The following is a 16183-nucleotide window of genomic DNA, read 5'->3' on the forward strand; positions in this document are numbered from 1 at the left end:
AACAAGCTGTGGGTCTGCTGATAAGATGCCGCTATCAGTGAGAGACAACAGAAACAATGGGATGGAGTCCACTAAAAGATCAAAGAGGCACTGAAAGAACACTATGAATTCCATAAAAGTAAAGAATTAAGAAGGGATTGTGCATTGGGGGTAGGGGGAAAGGTATCGCAGGTATCCGGCGTTCCGGGAAGTCTGTACCTGTCAAGTACCTCAGTCTATGGGGAAAGAGAGAAGGGACAAGCGGCCGGGAATTAGGATAAAAAGGAGGCTGCGCCCTCCAAAAATTTGAGAGACCCCAGGGGAATGCCCCATGGCCTCTCCCTTTCTTTGAATAAAGAGAAAAGACACCTCGGTCTCCTTTTTGGACATAAACCTCTGGTGTTTGTGGATTAATTTTCCTGACAGGGGTAGACTGAGGCATACTGGAAGAGACCAGGACATACTGGGAGTGATGCTGGGGGTTACTGGGGAAAATTGGTGACACTGGGGACACTGTGGGGAAAACTGGAGGACACTGGGGTGTCGGATGGATGACACTGGGGGGAACTGGAAGGGAATGCAAAGGAGCTCGAATGTATTGGGAGGGTCTGGAGGACCACTAGGGCTGTAATGGGAGGGCCAAGAGGGGCACTGGGGATGAACAGGGCTGTACTGGGCTGTACTGGGAACGAGCAGGGCTGTACTGGGAGGGACTGGAGGTGCTGAATGTGATGTTCCCGCCTCTGCCATCACCTATTAGCCAAATCTCCCGCTAATCACCGCCCTAGCCAATCAGCGCCTGGCATCAGCGACTCGGGGGCGGGGCCGACAGTCGGCGCCATTTTTTCTTTTTGCCCCTCACTCCCGTCATGCCCCGCGGCCCGATAGAGCCCCATTGGAGCCGGGACTACAACGCCCGTCATGCCCCTCGCTCCACAGAACCCCGGGATCATCCCCATCTGTCCCGTAAGTGTCACCCAGACCCTCCAGGATCACTGAATGTCCCCTCAGCTCCCTATCAAGTTCCCACCGTGCCACTGCCTTCGCTTTGGGTGATTTTCGGGTTAGAAAAGGGAAGTTTGGGGTATCACTTCTTGTCACCACTGCCCCACCCAGCTCCCTGTGACGTGGGTAGGGGAGACCGCTACCTGGATGGATTTAGGGGTCCCCGGGGGGCTGGGAAGGGTACGAGGCCACACAGCGGGGTCACCCCCATGTACAACCCCCCGGAGTCTGGGGGATCCCTGGGACACCCAAACCTCTTCCCCCCGCCGCCTCCGTCCCCCCGCTTGCCACATGCTACTCTTTGTTCCTCTTCCCCTTGCTCAGACTGAACCACCTGGTTTTGGTTCCTTCGGGGGAAATACTGGGCTATACTGGGTTATACTCTCTTATACTGGACTATATTTGCCTATACTGGGCTTTGCTGGGTTGTACGGAGTTATACTGGACTGTACTGGGCTGTACTGGGTTCCATTGGGTTGTAACGGGACAGAGTTGCCGTCCCGATGCAGCGTGGGGGCGTGGCTTTGCGTGGGAGCGTGGCCTGCATGAGGACGTGTCCCGTGCCGGGGGCGTGGTCTGTGGGGGCGGGGCCCGTGCGTCGCCGGGGTCTGGGGGCGGGGCCTGTGGGAGGGGGCGGGGGCAGTGCTGAGGGCGGGCCCTGTCGGGAGCGTGGGGAACGAGAGTGGGGGGGCATCAGGATGGGGGGGCATATTTGGGTCTGGGGGGGGCGTTATAAACGGGCTCGGGTATTTGGGAGGCTGCGGGGACTGGGTGATTTTATTGTGGGGGGGAGAGCTGCAGGGACTGTGCTGTGCAGCGGCCGCAGTTTCCGCTCCGTGCACGAGCACTGGTAGTGCGTAGCCCTCAGCAAACACGGGTGGAGCACCCCCATCTCCCCCCCGGGAGGCCCCCGGCCTCCGCAGAGCCATGGGCTGGAGCCGGAGCAGGAGATGGCGCTGAGCAACGGGGATTCATTCCTTCCGGACGCGGCACCTATCGGCTGATGAATTCCCGGCGGCCGCGGCCGCTGGGGGAAAGGCAATGGGAGGGAGACTGGCGTGCATCGAGATCGGGGGGGTATCTTGGGAGTTATGGGGGTCTGAGGGGGCTTATTGGAGTCCGCGTGGTCTGCGGGGGCTGGAGGGGCTGAAGGGATTGGTGTACATCAGCGTCTGAGGGTATATGGGGAGTTATGGTGGTCTGGGGGGCTGCAGGGATTGGGGGTGCATTGAGATGGGCACATATATGAGGGTTTGGAGGACTTTTCCGGAGTTTAGGGGGTTGGAAGGATTAGGGTGCATCAGTATTGGGAGACATATTGGAGGTTATTGAGGTCTGAGGAAGCTGAAGGGTTTGGGGTACTTGGGGATTGATGGTGGGGCTGCAATGCAGGGGGCGTCTGTGGACAGCCTGGTGCATATTGGGTCCTCATGGGGTGAACCCCTTCTCACCCCACCCCCCCACCTTCCCCAGGCATCCTGGAGACAGATATCACCTTCCTCCTCATCTTCATTTCTTCATTGTCATCTTCTCATTATTCGTCAGTGAGTGGTTGGGGGGAAACCTGAGCTTCGAGGGGGCCTGGGGGGAGGTGGTGCTTTGAGAGATCCTCTGCTCACCCCCCAGTCCCCCCAGACCTGGTCTAGGGATGGCAGCTGCTCCACACCACCTACAAGATGCTCATGGTAGCTGCCACCATGGAGCGTGAAGGGGGAGCTTGGGGGGCTATGGGCAGATTTGTGAGGGCCGGGGACGGCTGCAGGGACTGGAGAGCATTGGCATCTGTGGAAGTTATACTGGGATTTGGGGGATCTTCAGAGATTGGGAGGTGTCAAGGTCTGAGGGGCATATTGAGATTTGGTGGGGCTGAGGGTTCTGAGTGGGTTTGGGTGGGGTTTCACAGCAAAGTATAGGGGTTATGGGGGGGTACAGGGGCACTTTGAAATCATGGGAGGTGATGAGGGGCTTGGGAGAGTACAGGAAGTATAAGGGTGATGAAGCAGGGGGTAGGGGGTGTGATGAAGGTGAGTGCCCAGCCCTCCCCACATCCCCATGCCAGCTTCTCCCCCTCTGTCAGCTCCCTCATTTTCCTCCTCATGCTCATCGTGTTGGGCAAGTGCTTTTCCATCACAGGTACCACGGGGGGTATAGGGAGATGGCAGGGGGGCATGGGGGCAGCTGTTCGTCACTATGGGGCAGTCAGGGGTCCCTACACATTGTTTGGAGGGTGTCTGTGAGGTATGTTGGGTCCCACTTTCAGGGGCATCCCAGACTTATGGGGGGCAGTGTATTCAGTCCAATGATGGGTCCCCCAATTGCCTGGGAGCAGGAGGTTTATGTCCCAATCCCATGGGGAAGTTCTCAGTTCCGATAAGGTAAATCAGGTACATGTGGGGGGTCTCAAGGCCATTTATTGGCGAGGAGTCCCCAGTACCATGCAGAGGGGCCCAGGTCCCTGGGTGGGGATTCATTCCATGAAGTGGTATAGTGTCCCTTGTCCCATCAGGAGGGTCCCAAAAATGAAGTGGAGGAAGGATGCTCTTGCCCTGTCCTGTTTGCCACAATGTTGAGTTCCTGGCCTTTATTCAGGGTCTTCCCCCGGTCTATATTTTGTCTCCCAGAGGAACACAGGGCCACTAGACAGATGTACCAGCTGGCCAGGAAGAGTCCAGGCACCTCCTGCCACAGGGCATGGACACTGAGGGATGGGGGATAGAGTGGGATCATGGGGGACACATGGGGGACATTGGGGACATATGGGTGACATGAAGACATTGGGGGGACCGGTGGGACATGAGGGACCCTGGGGACACCTGTGTACATGAGGGAGATGGGGGGACATTGGGACACAGGGTGGCAATGAGGGTACTGTGTCCATGGAGAGGGGTGGTGTTGGAAATGATGCAACTTCTAAAATTTTTAACTTTAGTCAGGGGTTTTGTTCATCTTCACCCAGGGGGAAGGGAATGGAAGTTCTTTTCAAGAGACTCTGTTGCCCAGGCAAGGCCTGATGAGCTTGATATCTCAATGGACTGGGAGGTGCCAGAGAATGCACAAGATATAAATAACCATTAACGCTCAAACATCCTTCCTGGTGTGTCAGAGACCCCTGGTCGGGGAAAAGGTCAATAAGAGAACAAAGAATGAGGACCTAATTAGCATTGTAGGCAGAGGGATCAATAACCAATAGGAAACCAAATACAAAGGACTGTAACTTATAGCCAATGAATGTTGAACCAATGAATTTTTCCAGGTTTTGACTGTGTAAGTATGTGGAAAAAAAAGCCATGTGTGATGGAATGGTTTTCTCTGCACAATCCAGGCAATGTGTGGATTACATTATTTATGTTGCAGATTCTGGCCAGAAAAACATCCTAGCCAGAATAAAGTAATACTTTAATTCTCTAAAAGTAAAAATGTTGGAGAATGTTTGCTTTTTCTACAGTTTTGGTAAGACAGTGACTCCATGTCTCTCCATATCCCCCCACAACACCTCTGTGTCCTTTTCCCCAGGTGGATCTCATGGACAGCTGCAATCCTCAGCTGACCCCCACTGGTCACAGGGAGGCACTGGGAGCTACTCAGACCATGCTGGGAGCAACTGGTAGATACTGGAACCATGGTGGGGATACTGGGATCACAACTGGGATAACTAGGATCATACAGGGAACAACTATATAACCATGCTGGAGAGTGAGTGACAGGGAGTAAGGGGAATCATACTGGGGATGAATGGTAGCAACTGGGACCATGGGATCACACTGGTATCATAGTGGGAGTGACTAGGATCATACAGGGAATGACTGGAACCATACTGGAGGTGATTGGGAGCCACTGAGATCACGGCCAGAAGGGTCCAGCAAGCTCCAGGCCCTGGTGCTGGGACAGCCCTGGAACAGATTCTCTGGGGGGAGCCCATGGCATGGACAGGAAAACCAGGGCATTGGGAACAGCCAGGGCTTGGGAAAGGCAGGTCCTGCCTGACTCACCTGATCTCCTGCTGTGCCTAGGTGGCCCCAGAGGATGTTGGACATGTGTTGGTATGTCTGCCTGAAACTCAGTAAAGCCTTTGGCACTGCCTCCATCTCCCTGCCTCTCCTGGAGCACCTGCATCTCCCAGCTGGGAGAGGTGCTTCTTGTTGGGAACACCTGTCTGCTGCCCAGGCCGAGGAGGGAGTGGGAATGGGGCTATAGCCAGCTGGGGCTGGGCACTGCTGGGGTTCTCCAGGGCTCAGTGTTGGGACTGGTCCAACTGATCTTCATCTGTGTGGTGGTTTCACATTGATTGATGTTTGGGGAAGAAGTAAGAAACTAATCACAGAAGTGATTTCTTTAAGAGAAGCTGGGAGCTTCCTCTCTGCCTGGGAAAGGCCAATAGCTGGCTGGTTCTGAGAACTGACAACATTTTGAACCATTTAGAAATTAGATCCGCCTCTTTGAGATCCACATTTAAAAAACCACAAGTCTAGGAACTCTGTGCTTCCAGCCTCGAAGGGTAGCTGAACTCTGGTGGGGCTGGCCCCACTCCTCTGTGGCCTGTGTGGCCCAGGGTGGGTGCCAGGCTGGACCCCAGCAGCTCCCAGGCTGGGGACAGGACGCTGCTGGGCCACGGCTGCTGACGTCTCGCCGACACTAAATTCCCTCCCCAGCCCATACCGACAGCTCCAGGAGTGCCCCCCACCAACCCCCAGCGGCTGCCAGCACGGCCTGAAATCCAATACAGTGATTGCTGTGGCCCCTGGGTGAGATTTAACCCTTTCACTACACAGATGAGACCTGCAGACCTTAATCCTCTCTAGAGAAAGAAAAAGAGTGATGACTTGTAGAAAGACAACATGAAAACAGCAAGGTCAGTAAAGAAAGAGTCAAACCTCAAATGGAAAGAGAATGAAGAGATGCCTAATGAGGCTGAAGTATTCCTTCAATAGGGCCATGGAGATGGACAATGATACACTGAAATATCCCCTTTAATTCATGAGAGAGTATGGAGGCATGAAGCATTCAAACTGTGGATTCAGCAGAGGCATCCACTGATGAAGCCAAGCAGATGTTGGAGTAGCTGTGATCCCATGAGATGCTTGAACAGAGAGAGAGATGAGAGTTGATGAAGACCCTTTGCCCCCAGGGGGAGAAGAAGAAAACATGTTCTCAGAGATGATCACAGAGACAGATAAAGAGAACCTTTACCTTTGAGCAACTCATCCTTAAAATAATATCCCATGAGTTCATGGCCCATGGACACACCTCTAGGAGGGCTGTGAAAATGGGAGGAATTTCACAATGCAGAACTTTTTCCCAGGCAGCTGCTAATTGTGGAAATGAAAAGCCACAAGAAAACAGTTTATTGTGGAAAAGTCTCCATGGCATAGCAAGAGAAAATTCCTCTCCTTGCAAGAACTGATGAAAGACTATTGTATAGCTGGTATCTGATCTAACATCCCAGGCGTTGTCTCTATGTTGTCAGTTAAAGAAGTTGGGGAGGGGAAGAATGCATTCTGATGCTTCTTATTCTTGTAGTTCTATTAATAAAATTTCTTTATACCTTTCAAGCTTTGAACCTTATTTGCCTTTCTCCTAATCCATATCTCACAGCAAGGAATGACTAAGCACACTGGTGATTTTAGCCAGCACTAAACCCACCACAATCTGTGACTTGGACAAGGGGATTGAGGGCACCCTTGGGAGATTCACAGATCACACCAGCTTGGGTGAATCTGTGGATCTGGTGATGGGCAAGAACTTCTGCAAAGGGATCAGGACAGGCTGGATCAGTGGGCTGAGGATAACAGTGTGAGGGTCAAAAGAGCCAAGTGCTGGGTCACCATGACCCAATGGAATACTCCAGGTTGTGAAAGAAATGGCTTGAGAGCTGCTCAGCAGGAAGGAATTTGGAGCCGCTGGTTGGCAGCCATCTGGATTTGACCCAGTGTGTGCCCAGGTGAGCAAAAAGGCCAGTGGTACCTGGCATGGATCAGCCATAGTGTGGCCAGCAGGACCAGGGCACACGGTTGGCCCCACGTTGAGTCCTGTGCCCAGTTCTGACCCCTCACTGCAAGAGACACTTGAGGGGCTGGAGCATACCCAGGGAAGGGAACAGAGCTGGGGAAGGGGCTGGAGCACCAGGAACAGCTGAGGGAGCTGCAGGGGCTCAGCCTGGAGTAAAGGAGGCTTGGGGGGCTGTCGTGGTTTTAAACTACTAACTAAGAAAATTACTTACTTTTTGCTGTGAGATATGGATTAGAATAAGAGCAAAACAGGTATACAACTTAAAAGGGAAAAAAAAAGAAAGTTTATTGACAAACTACAATAATAAGAACACCAGAATAAACTTCCAGAAAAACCCTTCTATCCCCTATCTACCCACTATTCCCTTGTTCACATGACAACAGAGACAAAAACTCTGGAACTCTGATGGTTAAAACAGTCTTAATTCTTGCTAGTCTTTTTACTAATCTTTATAGAGAAACAGAAGTTTCTTCCTGTTAATTTATGGAGTTTCTCACAAGAAAACTATTTTTGTTATAGTTTTCTATTGCTCTAATGTTAGCTGTCCAGAGCTGCTATTATTAGAGTTCACTCCTCCCATTCTCACATCACTCTGAAGTGTGTGTATGGGCTATGCGTCTAGAGATAGCATTTTTAAGGATAAGTTATTCAAAGGCAAAAAAAGTCTTCTTCATCTGTTTCTGTGAGCTTCACCAGAAAACAGTTTTCTCATGGCCTCTCAGGGCTTCAAATCTCCCAACAGTTTTCTCATGGCCTCTCAAGGCTTTTAATCTCCCAGTACTTCACTATACTATAATTACTCTTTACTCAAATTTACACTTTGAACACTATTCCTCTCTAGATCCTATATCATGAATTAAAGGAGTTCTTTTCAGGACTTCATTGTCCATCTCCATAGTTTTAACAGGGAGATATTTCAGCTTAATTAAAGCATCTTCTTAATTCTCTACCTTCCTTGAAGCTTCTTTTCTTTCCTGTCAGTGGTAGTTTATAAAGTCTCTTTTCATGTTGATCTCTCTCTCTCTCTCTCTGGATAAAAAGATTAATCCGCAAGTCTCATCTGGGTAATGAAAGAGTTAACATCTTGCCCAGGCTTTTGTAGATGGTTTGGGGATCTCTGCCGAACAGGAGCTGGAGCCGTCTGCGATGGGAAGTTCCTCATGGCTGCTCTGGAGCGTGTGGTCGCTGTTCCAACCCGCTGCAAGTCCAGGGCCTCCCTCTTTCTTCACTGGGCAGTTTCTAGTAAATTAGTTACAGCAAAACTTGCAGCTGAGCCAGAGATCGGCTCGGCCTGGGCCCGAGGAAAACCTTCCCCAGGCCCCCCATCTCCCGGCCGGGAGACGGGGCAAGCCCGGCCCCATCCCCGCCCGGCCGCATGGCCTGGGCAGGGACAGGAGGCCTGGAGCTCTGCCACCCTCCACAGCCAGAAAAACAAAGAGAGCCCAGAGAGCTCTGCTTTTACACTTTAAGGTAGGGTTCACAAGTTGATCCCACTTATGGCCTAAACTCCTGTCAATTCTCAGCAATGACCGATAATTGGTCAGGAGAAAAGACTCCAAGCACTTCCCAGCAACTCCAACTCCCTTAAAAGTAAAGTAACTCCATGACAGGGGCCCTTCTGGCTCTGCACAACTCCCTGACAGGAGGGGGCAGCCGGGGGAGTTTGGGCTCTGCTCCCAGGGAACAGAGACATTTCCCAGAGGAAATGGCCTGAAGCTGTGCCAGAGGAGGTTTGGGTTGAACATCAGGAGGAATTTCTTCAAGGAAAAAGTTGTCAGGCATTGGAACGGGCTGCCCAGGGAGGTGGTGGAGTCCCCATCCCTGGATGTGTCAAGGAAGAACTGGATGTGGCACTCAGTGTGATGGTTGAGTCATAATGTGGAAATTGGTCAGAGGTTAGACTCAGTCTTGGAAGGATTTTCCAACCTCAATGATTCCATGAAATGAGTGTATGGTGGCCCACTGGGAGGACTGGGAGGAGCTGGAGGATCTAGAGGGACAACTGGAGTGTCTAGTGTTGGAAACTGGGAGGTTTGATGGTGTCAAATAGGGGGTGTGATGGCCCACTGGGAGAACTGAGGGGCATCTGGGTGGCTAGGGTGGACATATAGGGGCAACTGGGAGGCTTGATAGGGTCAAATGAGGGGTGTGGTGGCCCACTGGGAAAACTGGGGGTAAACTGGGAGGTCTGTGAGGCAATGCCCTCAAGAGACCCCCAAAGTCTGCCTGAGTTACCATGGGTTCACTAACTCCCCAATCTGCTTCTCCAATGGATTTCATGGACAGCTGCAACCCTCGACTGACTCGGGTACTAGGAGGCACAGGGAGCTACTGGGACCATGCTGGGATGTGTGAAGACACTGGGAGCAAATGGAAGATGCTGGAAACATGTTGAGAGTACTGGGACCACAATTGGGGTAACTAGGATCGTACAGGGGACAACTGGAACCATGCTGGGGTGTCTGGAACCACACCGGGGGCCTACTGGGAGTGATTAGGATCATAATGGGATCATTCTAGCAGGGACAGGATTTGACTGGGGTCATTGGGAGTGTAATAGTGATCATACTGGGAGCCATTGTGATCATACTGGACTGCCCCTGGGAGTGACTGGAATCATACTAGGATCATTTTGGGAGTAACTGGAACCATGCAGATGACCGGGAGCACTGGGAACCACACTGGGAGTGACTGGACACTCTGTAATCGACTGGGACGATAACGGATACCGTACTGGGATCACACTGGGACGGTAATTGAGATTACCCTGGGAGCCCCAAGCCGCGGGGTGTTTAGAGGGCGGAGCCATGAGATTTATGCTAATGAGCTTTCTGCCGCCCCGGCACCATCGAGTCGCGGAGTCTGGCGGCGCAGAGCGGTCGCGCGCCCCGACAGGCGCGGCGGGAGGAAGTGACGTCACGAGCAGCGCGACGCGGCGGGAGGTTTGAACAGTGCGAGGTTTGAACGGCGCTGAGCGAGGTTTGGGCAGCGCTGGGCGAAGTTTGAACAGCGCTGATCGAGGTTTGGGCAGCGCGGGGCGAAGTTTGAACAGCGCTGAGCGAGGTTTGGGCAGCGCGAGGCGAAGTTTGAACAGCGCTGAGCGAGGTTTGGGCAGCGCGGGGCGAAGTTTGAACAGCGCGGCTGCGGCGGGCCACGGGCGATGGGCGGGAAGGGGGAGCTTGGGGGAACCGGGTAGTGGCCGTCCCGATCCCTTCCTTTTCCCGGCCGCCGGATCCCCTCCAGCCCCGCCGGACGCGTGGACTCGCCCTGACCCTGCGGTGGATTCGGCCAGACCATGCCCCGCCCTAAGCCCACCCCCCGACGGCACGACCGCCCCCCGCCTCCCCCACCGCCCCGGCCGCGGGCACGCAGTGAGTTAAGGGCGGGGGACTCCCCTTATAGATATACTCTATGGCCTTCCCACACCGAACGCCCACTTAGGCCCCTCCAGAGCACTCCTGTGAACCCCACTATAGAGCTCCCCTTATGGACCCTCCCCTCCATTGCTCTACCCCTCCCCCAGTCTGTGTCCTATGTACCCCTATATGCTTCCATCACCCCACACTCCCCTATAGCCCCCTATACTCTGTTCCCTATAACCCCTCATACTCCCCATCCCCTATAACTCCCCTATATCAGCCATCACTGTAGCTGCCTATAGATCCCTCATACCTGCAATGTCCCCTCAGATCTTATAGATCCTTTATAAGCTTCCCCCACAGCTTCCCCCTGTGTCTCCCCAGGCCCTATATATCTCCTAAAGCCACCACAGACCCCATCCAATGTCCCCCAGGGCGCCGTCCAGGTCAGCGAGCACTGCAAGAGATCCGCATGTACCAGAGCAGTACCCGCCTGCTTCTGCGCCCCGGCCCCTTTGCCCGTGTGGTGAGAACCCGCCCCCCACATCCCAAAATGAAGACTCCTGCACTTCAAAATCCCCGGACACCCTGACTTCCCCCACAGAGCCTCCCCAGCATCCCCCATGGACTCCCAAACTCCCCTGGGATCACACAGATCATCTCAGATATCCATAAAATCTACTTTGGGACTCCCAAGTCCCTCCAGGACTCCCCCAAATCCACCCAGGACCTCCAGCATTCTCTGGGATATCCCAGACTACTCTGGATCCCCACTCCTGGGATCCCAAAATCCATTCCTGGACACCCCAGATCAACCCTCTTGGATCCTGCAACCTCCCGCAGAGCCTTCAAATCCACCCTGGGACCCTTCAGCTCCCCACAAGACTCCTCCATATACCCACTGGGACCCTTCAAACAATCCCTAGGACCCTTCAAATCCAACCCCCAAATCCACCCTGGGACCCCTGAAATTCAGCCTGGACTCCAACCTCCTCTTGGGCCCTATCCCAAACACCCATTGGGACTCTTTAGTTCCCTCCAGACCCCTCCAAAACCCCAAATCACCCCCTGGGACTCCTCAGGACTATCCTCTTCCCCCAGGCCCCACCCTCAATCCTGTTCCAGCCCTTGTACTCCTTGTCCTTGTTCCATGTCCTCCCCATCCTCATGACATGGTGAGCCTCCATCAACATTCTTGCATAGCCCCCCAGTGTCCTGTGTTTCCAGACATCCTTGTGTCCCACCACCTTCAGAAGCTGCATGGATTGGGTGTTCCCGGTGCCCCTCCCCCTGTGCTGGCACTGTCCCCCTGTCCCATGGGGGTGTCTCCAGGAGAGTGTCACAGTGTTCCCATGCCTAAGGGTCTTCCCAAGATGTTCCCAGAGTGGTGCTTCCCCCCTGCCTTGCACCTGAGGTCTGAACAGGGTGTCCCCATCATGGTGTTCCCACATCCTTACTCCCCAGTGTATCCCCAGGTGTTCCTGTCCCCAGTGTTCCTGTCCCTGGGGTGTCCCCAAAGTGTCTCCAGGGTGACAAGGGTGTCCCCAGGTCCCTGAGATGTCCCCAGGGCAGTGTCTCCATGTCTTCAGGGTGTTTCTAGGGTGGCGGCCCCAGCCAGGGGTGATGCCCCCATAGTCCCTGAATGTTGTCCTGTTGTCCCCCCTACTCCCTGTGACCCCAATGCCCCCATGTGCTCCCCTCCCCTTCTGCAGGTGCGGGAGCTCTGCCTACTCTTCACCCGCGGGGTTGATTACCGCTGGCAGCGCATGGCCCTGCTGGCGCTGCAGGAGGTAGGTGTCTGGGGACCCAGGCGTGGTGGAGGGGGGGGTCACAGAGGGGCTGGAGGGGTCCTATGGGTGTCCAGGGGGCTTAAGGGGATGGGGAGGGGGACTGAGTGGGATCTCATGGGTGCTGAGAAGGTTTCCATAGGGGTTGGGGGAGGGTGTTCTGCAGGAGGGCCTGTGGATGCTGGGGGTGTCTCTGGGGAGCTGGGGAGGTCCAGGAAGGTCTCTGGGTGCTTGGATGGGGTCGAGAGGTTTGTTGGGAGTGTCTGATGGGAGCTGAGGGGGAGTCTAGGAAAGTCACCATGGACTGCAGGGGGGTCTGTGGGTTCTGGGACAGTGTTCCATGGATGTTGAGAGAGTCTCTGGGAGACCTCTGGGTTCTGGGGGCAGTCCCAGGGTTTTGGGACCTGGGGTTTTTCCTGGGGTTTGTCAGGGAATGGGGATGGGTCACAGTGTTGGTCCTCCCTCACACATATAGAGGCACAGTGTGTTTCAGTCTCCCAGTTGCCCGTGGGTGGGTTTGGGGGGTTGCTGCCCCCAGGGGGAGCTGTGGGGGTTGGGGCATGCTGGGGGATTTTGGGGACCCTCCCTCAGGTTTTGGGACACAGGCAGCAGAGGCCTTCATCGTGCGGCTGCTGGAAGACGCGTACCTGTGCTCACTGCACGCCCGTCGAGTCACCCTGTTCCCCAAAGATCTGCAGCTGGCTCGGCGTCTGCGGGGAGTGGAGGGGGGTGGCATCTGAATGGAGACCCCCCTGAGCCCTTGCACAGAGGCTTAACCCCCCCAGACCCCTGTACCAGGATTCCCACCCTGGGACTCTCTCCTGACAATCTCACACCTCTAATCTTACTGGGATCTCCTTTGGGACCATCATGCTTGGACCCACCCCCATGGGGTCTCCCAAACTGAGGCCCTGTCCTGACATGCCTCATCAGATTTGGGATCCACCTCCCCAGGAACTGCCACGTGGACCCACCCCACAGACTCCCCCCTATTGGACCCCCACCTCAGGATCCAAATCAACCCCTTCCAGGACCCATCCCAGGGTGGAGGTTTCCTTCCTTAGTCCAGCATCCCCCAGATTATTGAGGACCCCTACCCATGGTCCCCTGGGACCTCCTCACCAGAATACTAGTTCTGGGGGAACTACCCAGGACCTCCACCGTACTGGAGACCCAGTTCTGCTGCACCCCAATAAATGAATAAATGTTTGTGACCCCTAGGTGCTGTTGCCAGGAGGGATGGAGGGGATTTGGGGGTGAGGTATTCCAGTGGAGAGCTCTGGAGGGGAGGAGAATCCACAGGGAGGAGGGCTCTGGGAGTATTTTGGGTGAGAGCACCTGGGATGTGGACCAGGAAAGTCTTAAGGCTTCAGGGGTTCCATTGATAGTGGGGGGGGGTCACCTAGGGGGCGGTGCTTAGTTGGTTTGCTTTCTGAGCAGTCAGAGCTTTAGGGGCGGTGCTTAGAGGTGTTTTGAAAGTGGGTAGGGCTGCCTGTGGAGGGCGGGGCTTAGATACACCATTAATATGGAGTGGCCTGTAAGGGTGGGGCTTCAGCGGGGTCCCCTCCATGGGGTGGGGCTTGGGGCCGTACTTAACGAGTGGGGCTCCCGAGGGTTCTGTTTCTGCCGCTGCTGCTTGGCTGCTGCTGTGCCTGCGCCTGAGGGCGCGGGAGCGACCCCAGAGCGGACTCCACCCAACCCCAACCCTGCCCTGGGGACCCCAAATCCCCCCTTTCCTCATGCCTTGGAGATGCCTCCCAAACCTCAGAACCCAAAACCTACCCTGGGACCCCAAATCCCCTCAAACCTGGCCATCCCGGCCATCCTCAGGGTACCCTCTGAGCCCTGCAAACCTCAGAGACCCCAAATATCCCCCCCTAAAATCCCAGCTCAGCTCCCACTCACCTGGTTTGGGATACCCCCCAGTTTTGGGGTCCCCTCAGCCCTCTTTTTCCCCCAAACATGCTGGTGATGAGCTTGGTGGGGAATATTTTTATTACTGAACCCTCAAAGAAAGTTGACTCAAATTGTGGACAGGACAGAAAATTGCTTTGACTAAAGTCCACTGTCTAACAACACTATAAACAGCAGTACATTTGATGATGAGGAAATCATGTTATAACCCTTAATTAAAGATGAAACCTTCAATAGTAGGGTCTACAAACTGTTACTAAAACAGTGCATTACACAGCAGCCAAGATAGCAAAGTTCCAGGAAAAGTATGGCAGACTTACATTGGAATTGGAAACTGGATATGTTTGGATAGTGCCTCTGGCAGAGGGTGATTGAATCATTTGTCTGAGGCAAAGGCCCAGGGCTTCTGGGGGCCAGAAGTACTTTATTGGTGGGTGACCAGAGAAAACTTTGGTCTTTAACTCAGAGTGCCACCTATAGGGCAGAAGGTTGGATCCATTAGAGAGGGATGATTTGCTTAGGATCAAGACCCCAGCCATAGATCACGGGACAGAGAATGTACAAAAGGAAGCATGTTTGCAACTGATGAATGACATGTTCCAGGACAGCCCTCACCTACATCACTGGTTATCCAAGTATGCAGCTCACAGAGTTTTGCTGGATGTGATAAAACAGTGTGGCAGAATTACAGGATCACTTGAGGCAAGGGTTAACCCCACAGAGAGGAAGACAAGGGAAAAGACCCTTAACATGGGGAGAGAGATCTTAGGGACTAATTAACTATGGCAGAAAGATGGGTTTCATTGAATGATTAATAAACAGCACAACAATCAGGAGACTGGAATTGCAGCAAGGAAGTGGACTACCCAAAAGGGAGGAGCAGGGTCCCAGTGCCCAATGGAATGCAGCGTGAGTGAAAGGCTTGCAGAAAGGAATTTCTTGAGAAGAGATAAATTATCCATTGCTATTCTCGACAATGTAGTGCCTGGAATGGAGTGGCTGGGGAAAAGAAAATTTGCACTCCCTTGTCCCAGGCAGAAAAAGGATGTGGATATGAGAGCTGGAATTCCTGAGAGACGTGACCTATCATTACTACAGCCCCACAGGCTAATGTTGTTTATTGGAGTCTTAGAAACAACTTTCACCATCCTCAGTGAGTGAACTGGGGGCTGGCAGCTGCAAACATTTAAGATGGCTCGCCAAAAATAAGACTGATACAGAAAATGAGGTATCAAAGTCACCACTGGTTTCTGAGATGGAGACAGGAGAAAAACTGAGAATCCAAGCTGATAAATTTATGATTGAGAAAGACCATCTTAGGACCCTAAGTAAGGACTAAGCAGAGTATAAGGAAAGACAATTATCTGATAATTTTAATAGGGAAAAGATCTGAGAGAGGAAATAGGAAGAAAGCAGCTGAATTATCTCTGTTACTGAGAAAGGAACAGTTGCAGAAATAGTTCCAGGAAGAAAAAGAGAAAATATGAAAACTGAAAGAAAAGACAAAGGCTTAAGCAAGCTGCCAATTCACCACATTGTACAGAGTCCATTCAGGTGGCTGATTTGCAAAAGCATTCCAGGCACAAGCCAAGTGAGACTGAAATCCAACAAGTGGAACCCTTTCAATACATATGTACTAATGACCATACATCCAGATTCCAGTTGGTTTTTGTCAACAATTAATTACATTTCTAATAGATACAGGAGTACAACATTCAGTACTAACTGAGTCAAATAGCTGAGTGTATGACCCAGACTCCAAGAGTTAAAATCACTGAAGTAAACGGAGCAAATGTTATCTGCCAATCTGCTACAGTTAATTTATGGTTCCTGGATAAGAAGTGGATATCGGCAGATTGCTTTGCAATCAAAGATGACAATGACAATATTTGGGGTTTTGATGTTCTAAATGATCAAATTTGTTGCCTGCCTGATGGCAGTGAGTCAATGTTAATGTTTGAAACATTAGCCTGAACCCTAAAAGGAGGCCAGAGACTGTGCTGACTCCACATGGCACTTGCACTCCCTGATCCAAGGACTGCTAGTGTATTCCAGTGCTGGATTTTTGCTGCAGGGAGAAGTGGGATTTCTGACGGTCTGGTCAATTTGGCCCTGCTAACAGTTGAAGTACCC

General features: G+C 53.0%; 1 protein-coding gene across 5 annotated transcripts; it reads left to right on the forward strand.

The window, feature by feature from the left end:
• Positions 1–845: 845 nt before the first annotated feature.
• On the forward strand, positions 846–13356 carry CENPA (centromere protein A). 5 transcript variants are annotated; one of them, XM_086865154.1, is made up of 9 exons: positions 846–945; positions 4498–4588; positions 5754–5833; positions 8083–8460; positions 9277–9969; positions 10234–10361; positions 10784–10875; positions 12062–12139; positions 12742–13356. In XM_086865154.1, exons 6-9 carry the CDS (start codon positions 10286–10288, stop codon positions 12874–12876), a joined length of 381 nt encoding a protein of 126 aa, XP_086721280.1. In that variant the 5' UTR covers positions 846–945; positions 4498–4588; positions 5754–5833; positions 8083–8460; positions 9277–9969; positions 10234–10285; the 3' UTR covers positions 12877–13356. The 5 variants fall into 5 exon arrangements, with proteins under 5 accessions (XP_086721280.1, XP_086721281.1, XP_086721282.1 ...); XM_086865155.1 differs by lacking the exons at positions 846–945; positions 5754–5833; positions 8083–8460; XM_086865156.1 differs by lacking the exons at positions 846–945; positions 4498–4588; positions 5754–5833; positions 8083–8460 and having other exon boundaries at positions 9897–10095.
• The last annotated feature ends 2827 nt before the right edge of the window (positions 13357–16183 follow it).

Source organism: Cyanistes caeruleus, chromosome 28 (assembly GCF_971803275.1).
Source record: "Cyanistes caeruleus chromosome 28, bCyaCae1.hap1.1, whole genome shotgun sequence".
NCBI lineage: Eukaryota > Metazoa > Chordata > Aves > Passeriformes > Paridae > Cyanistes > Cyanistes caeruleus.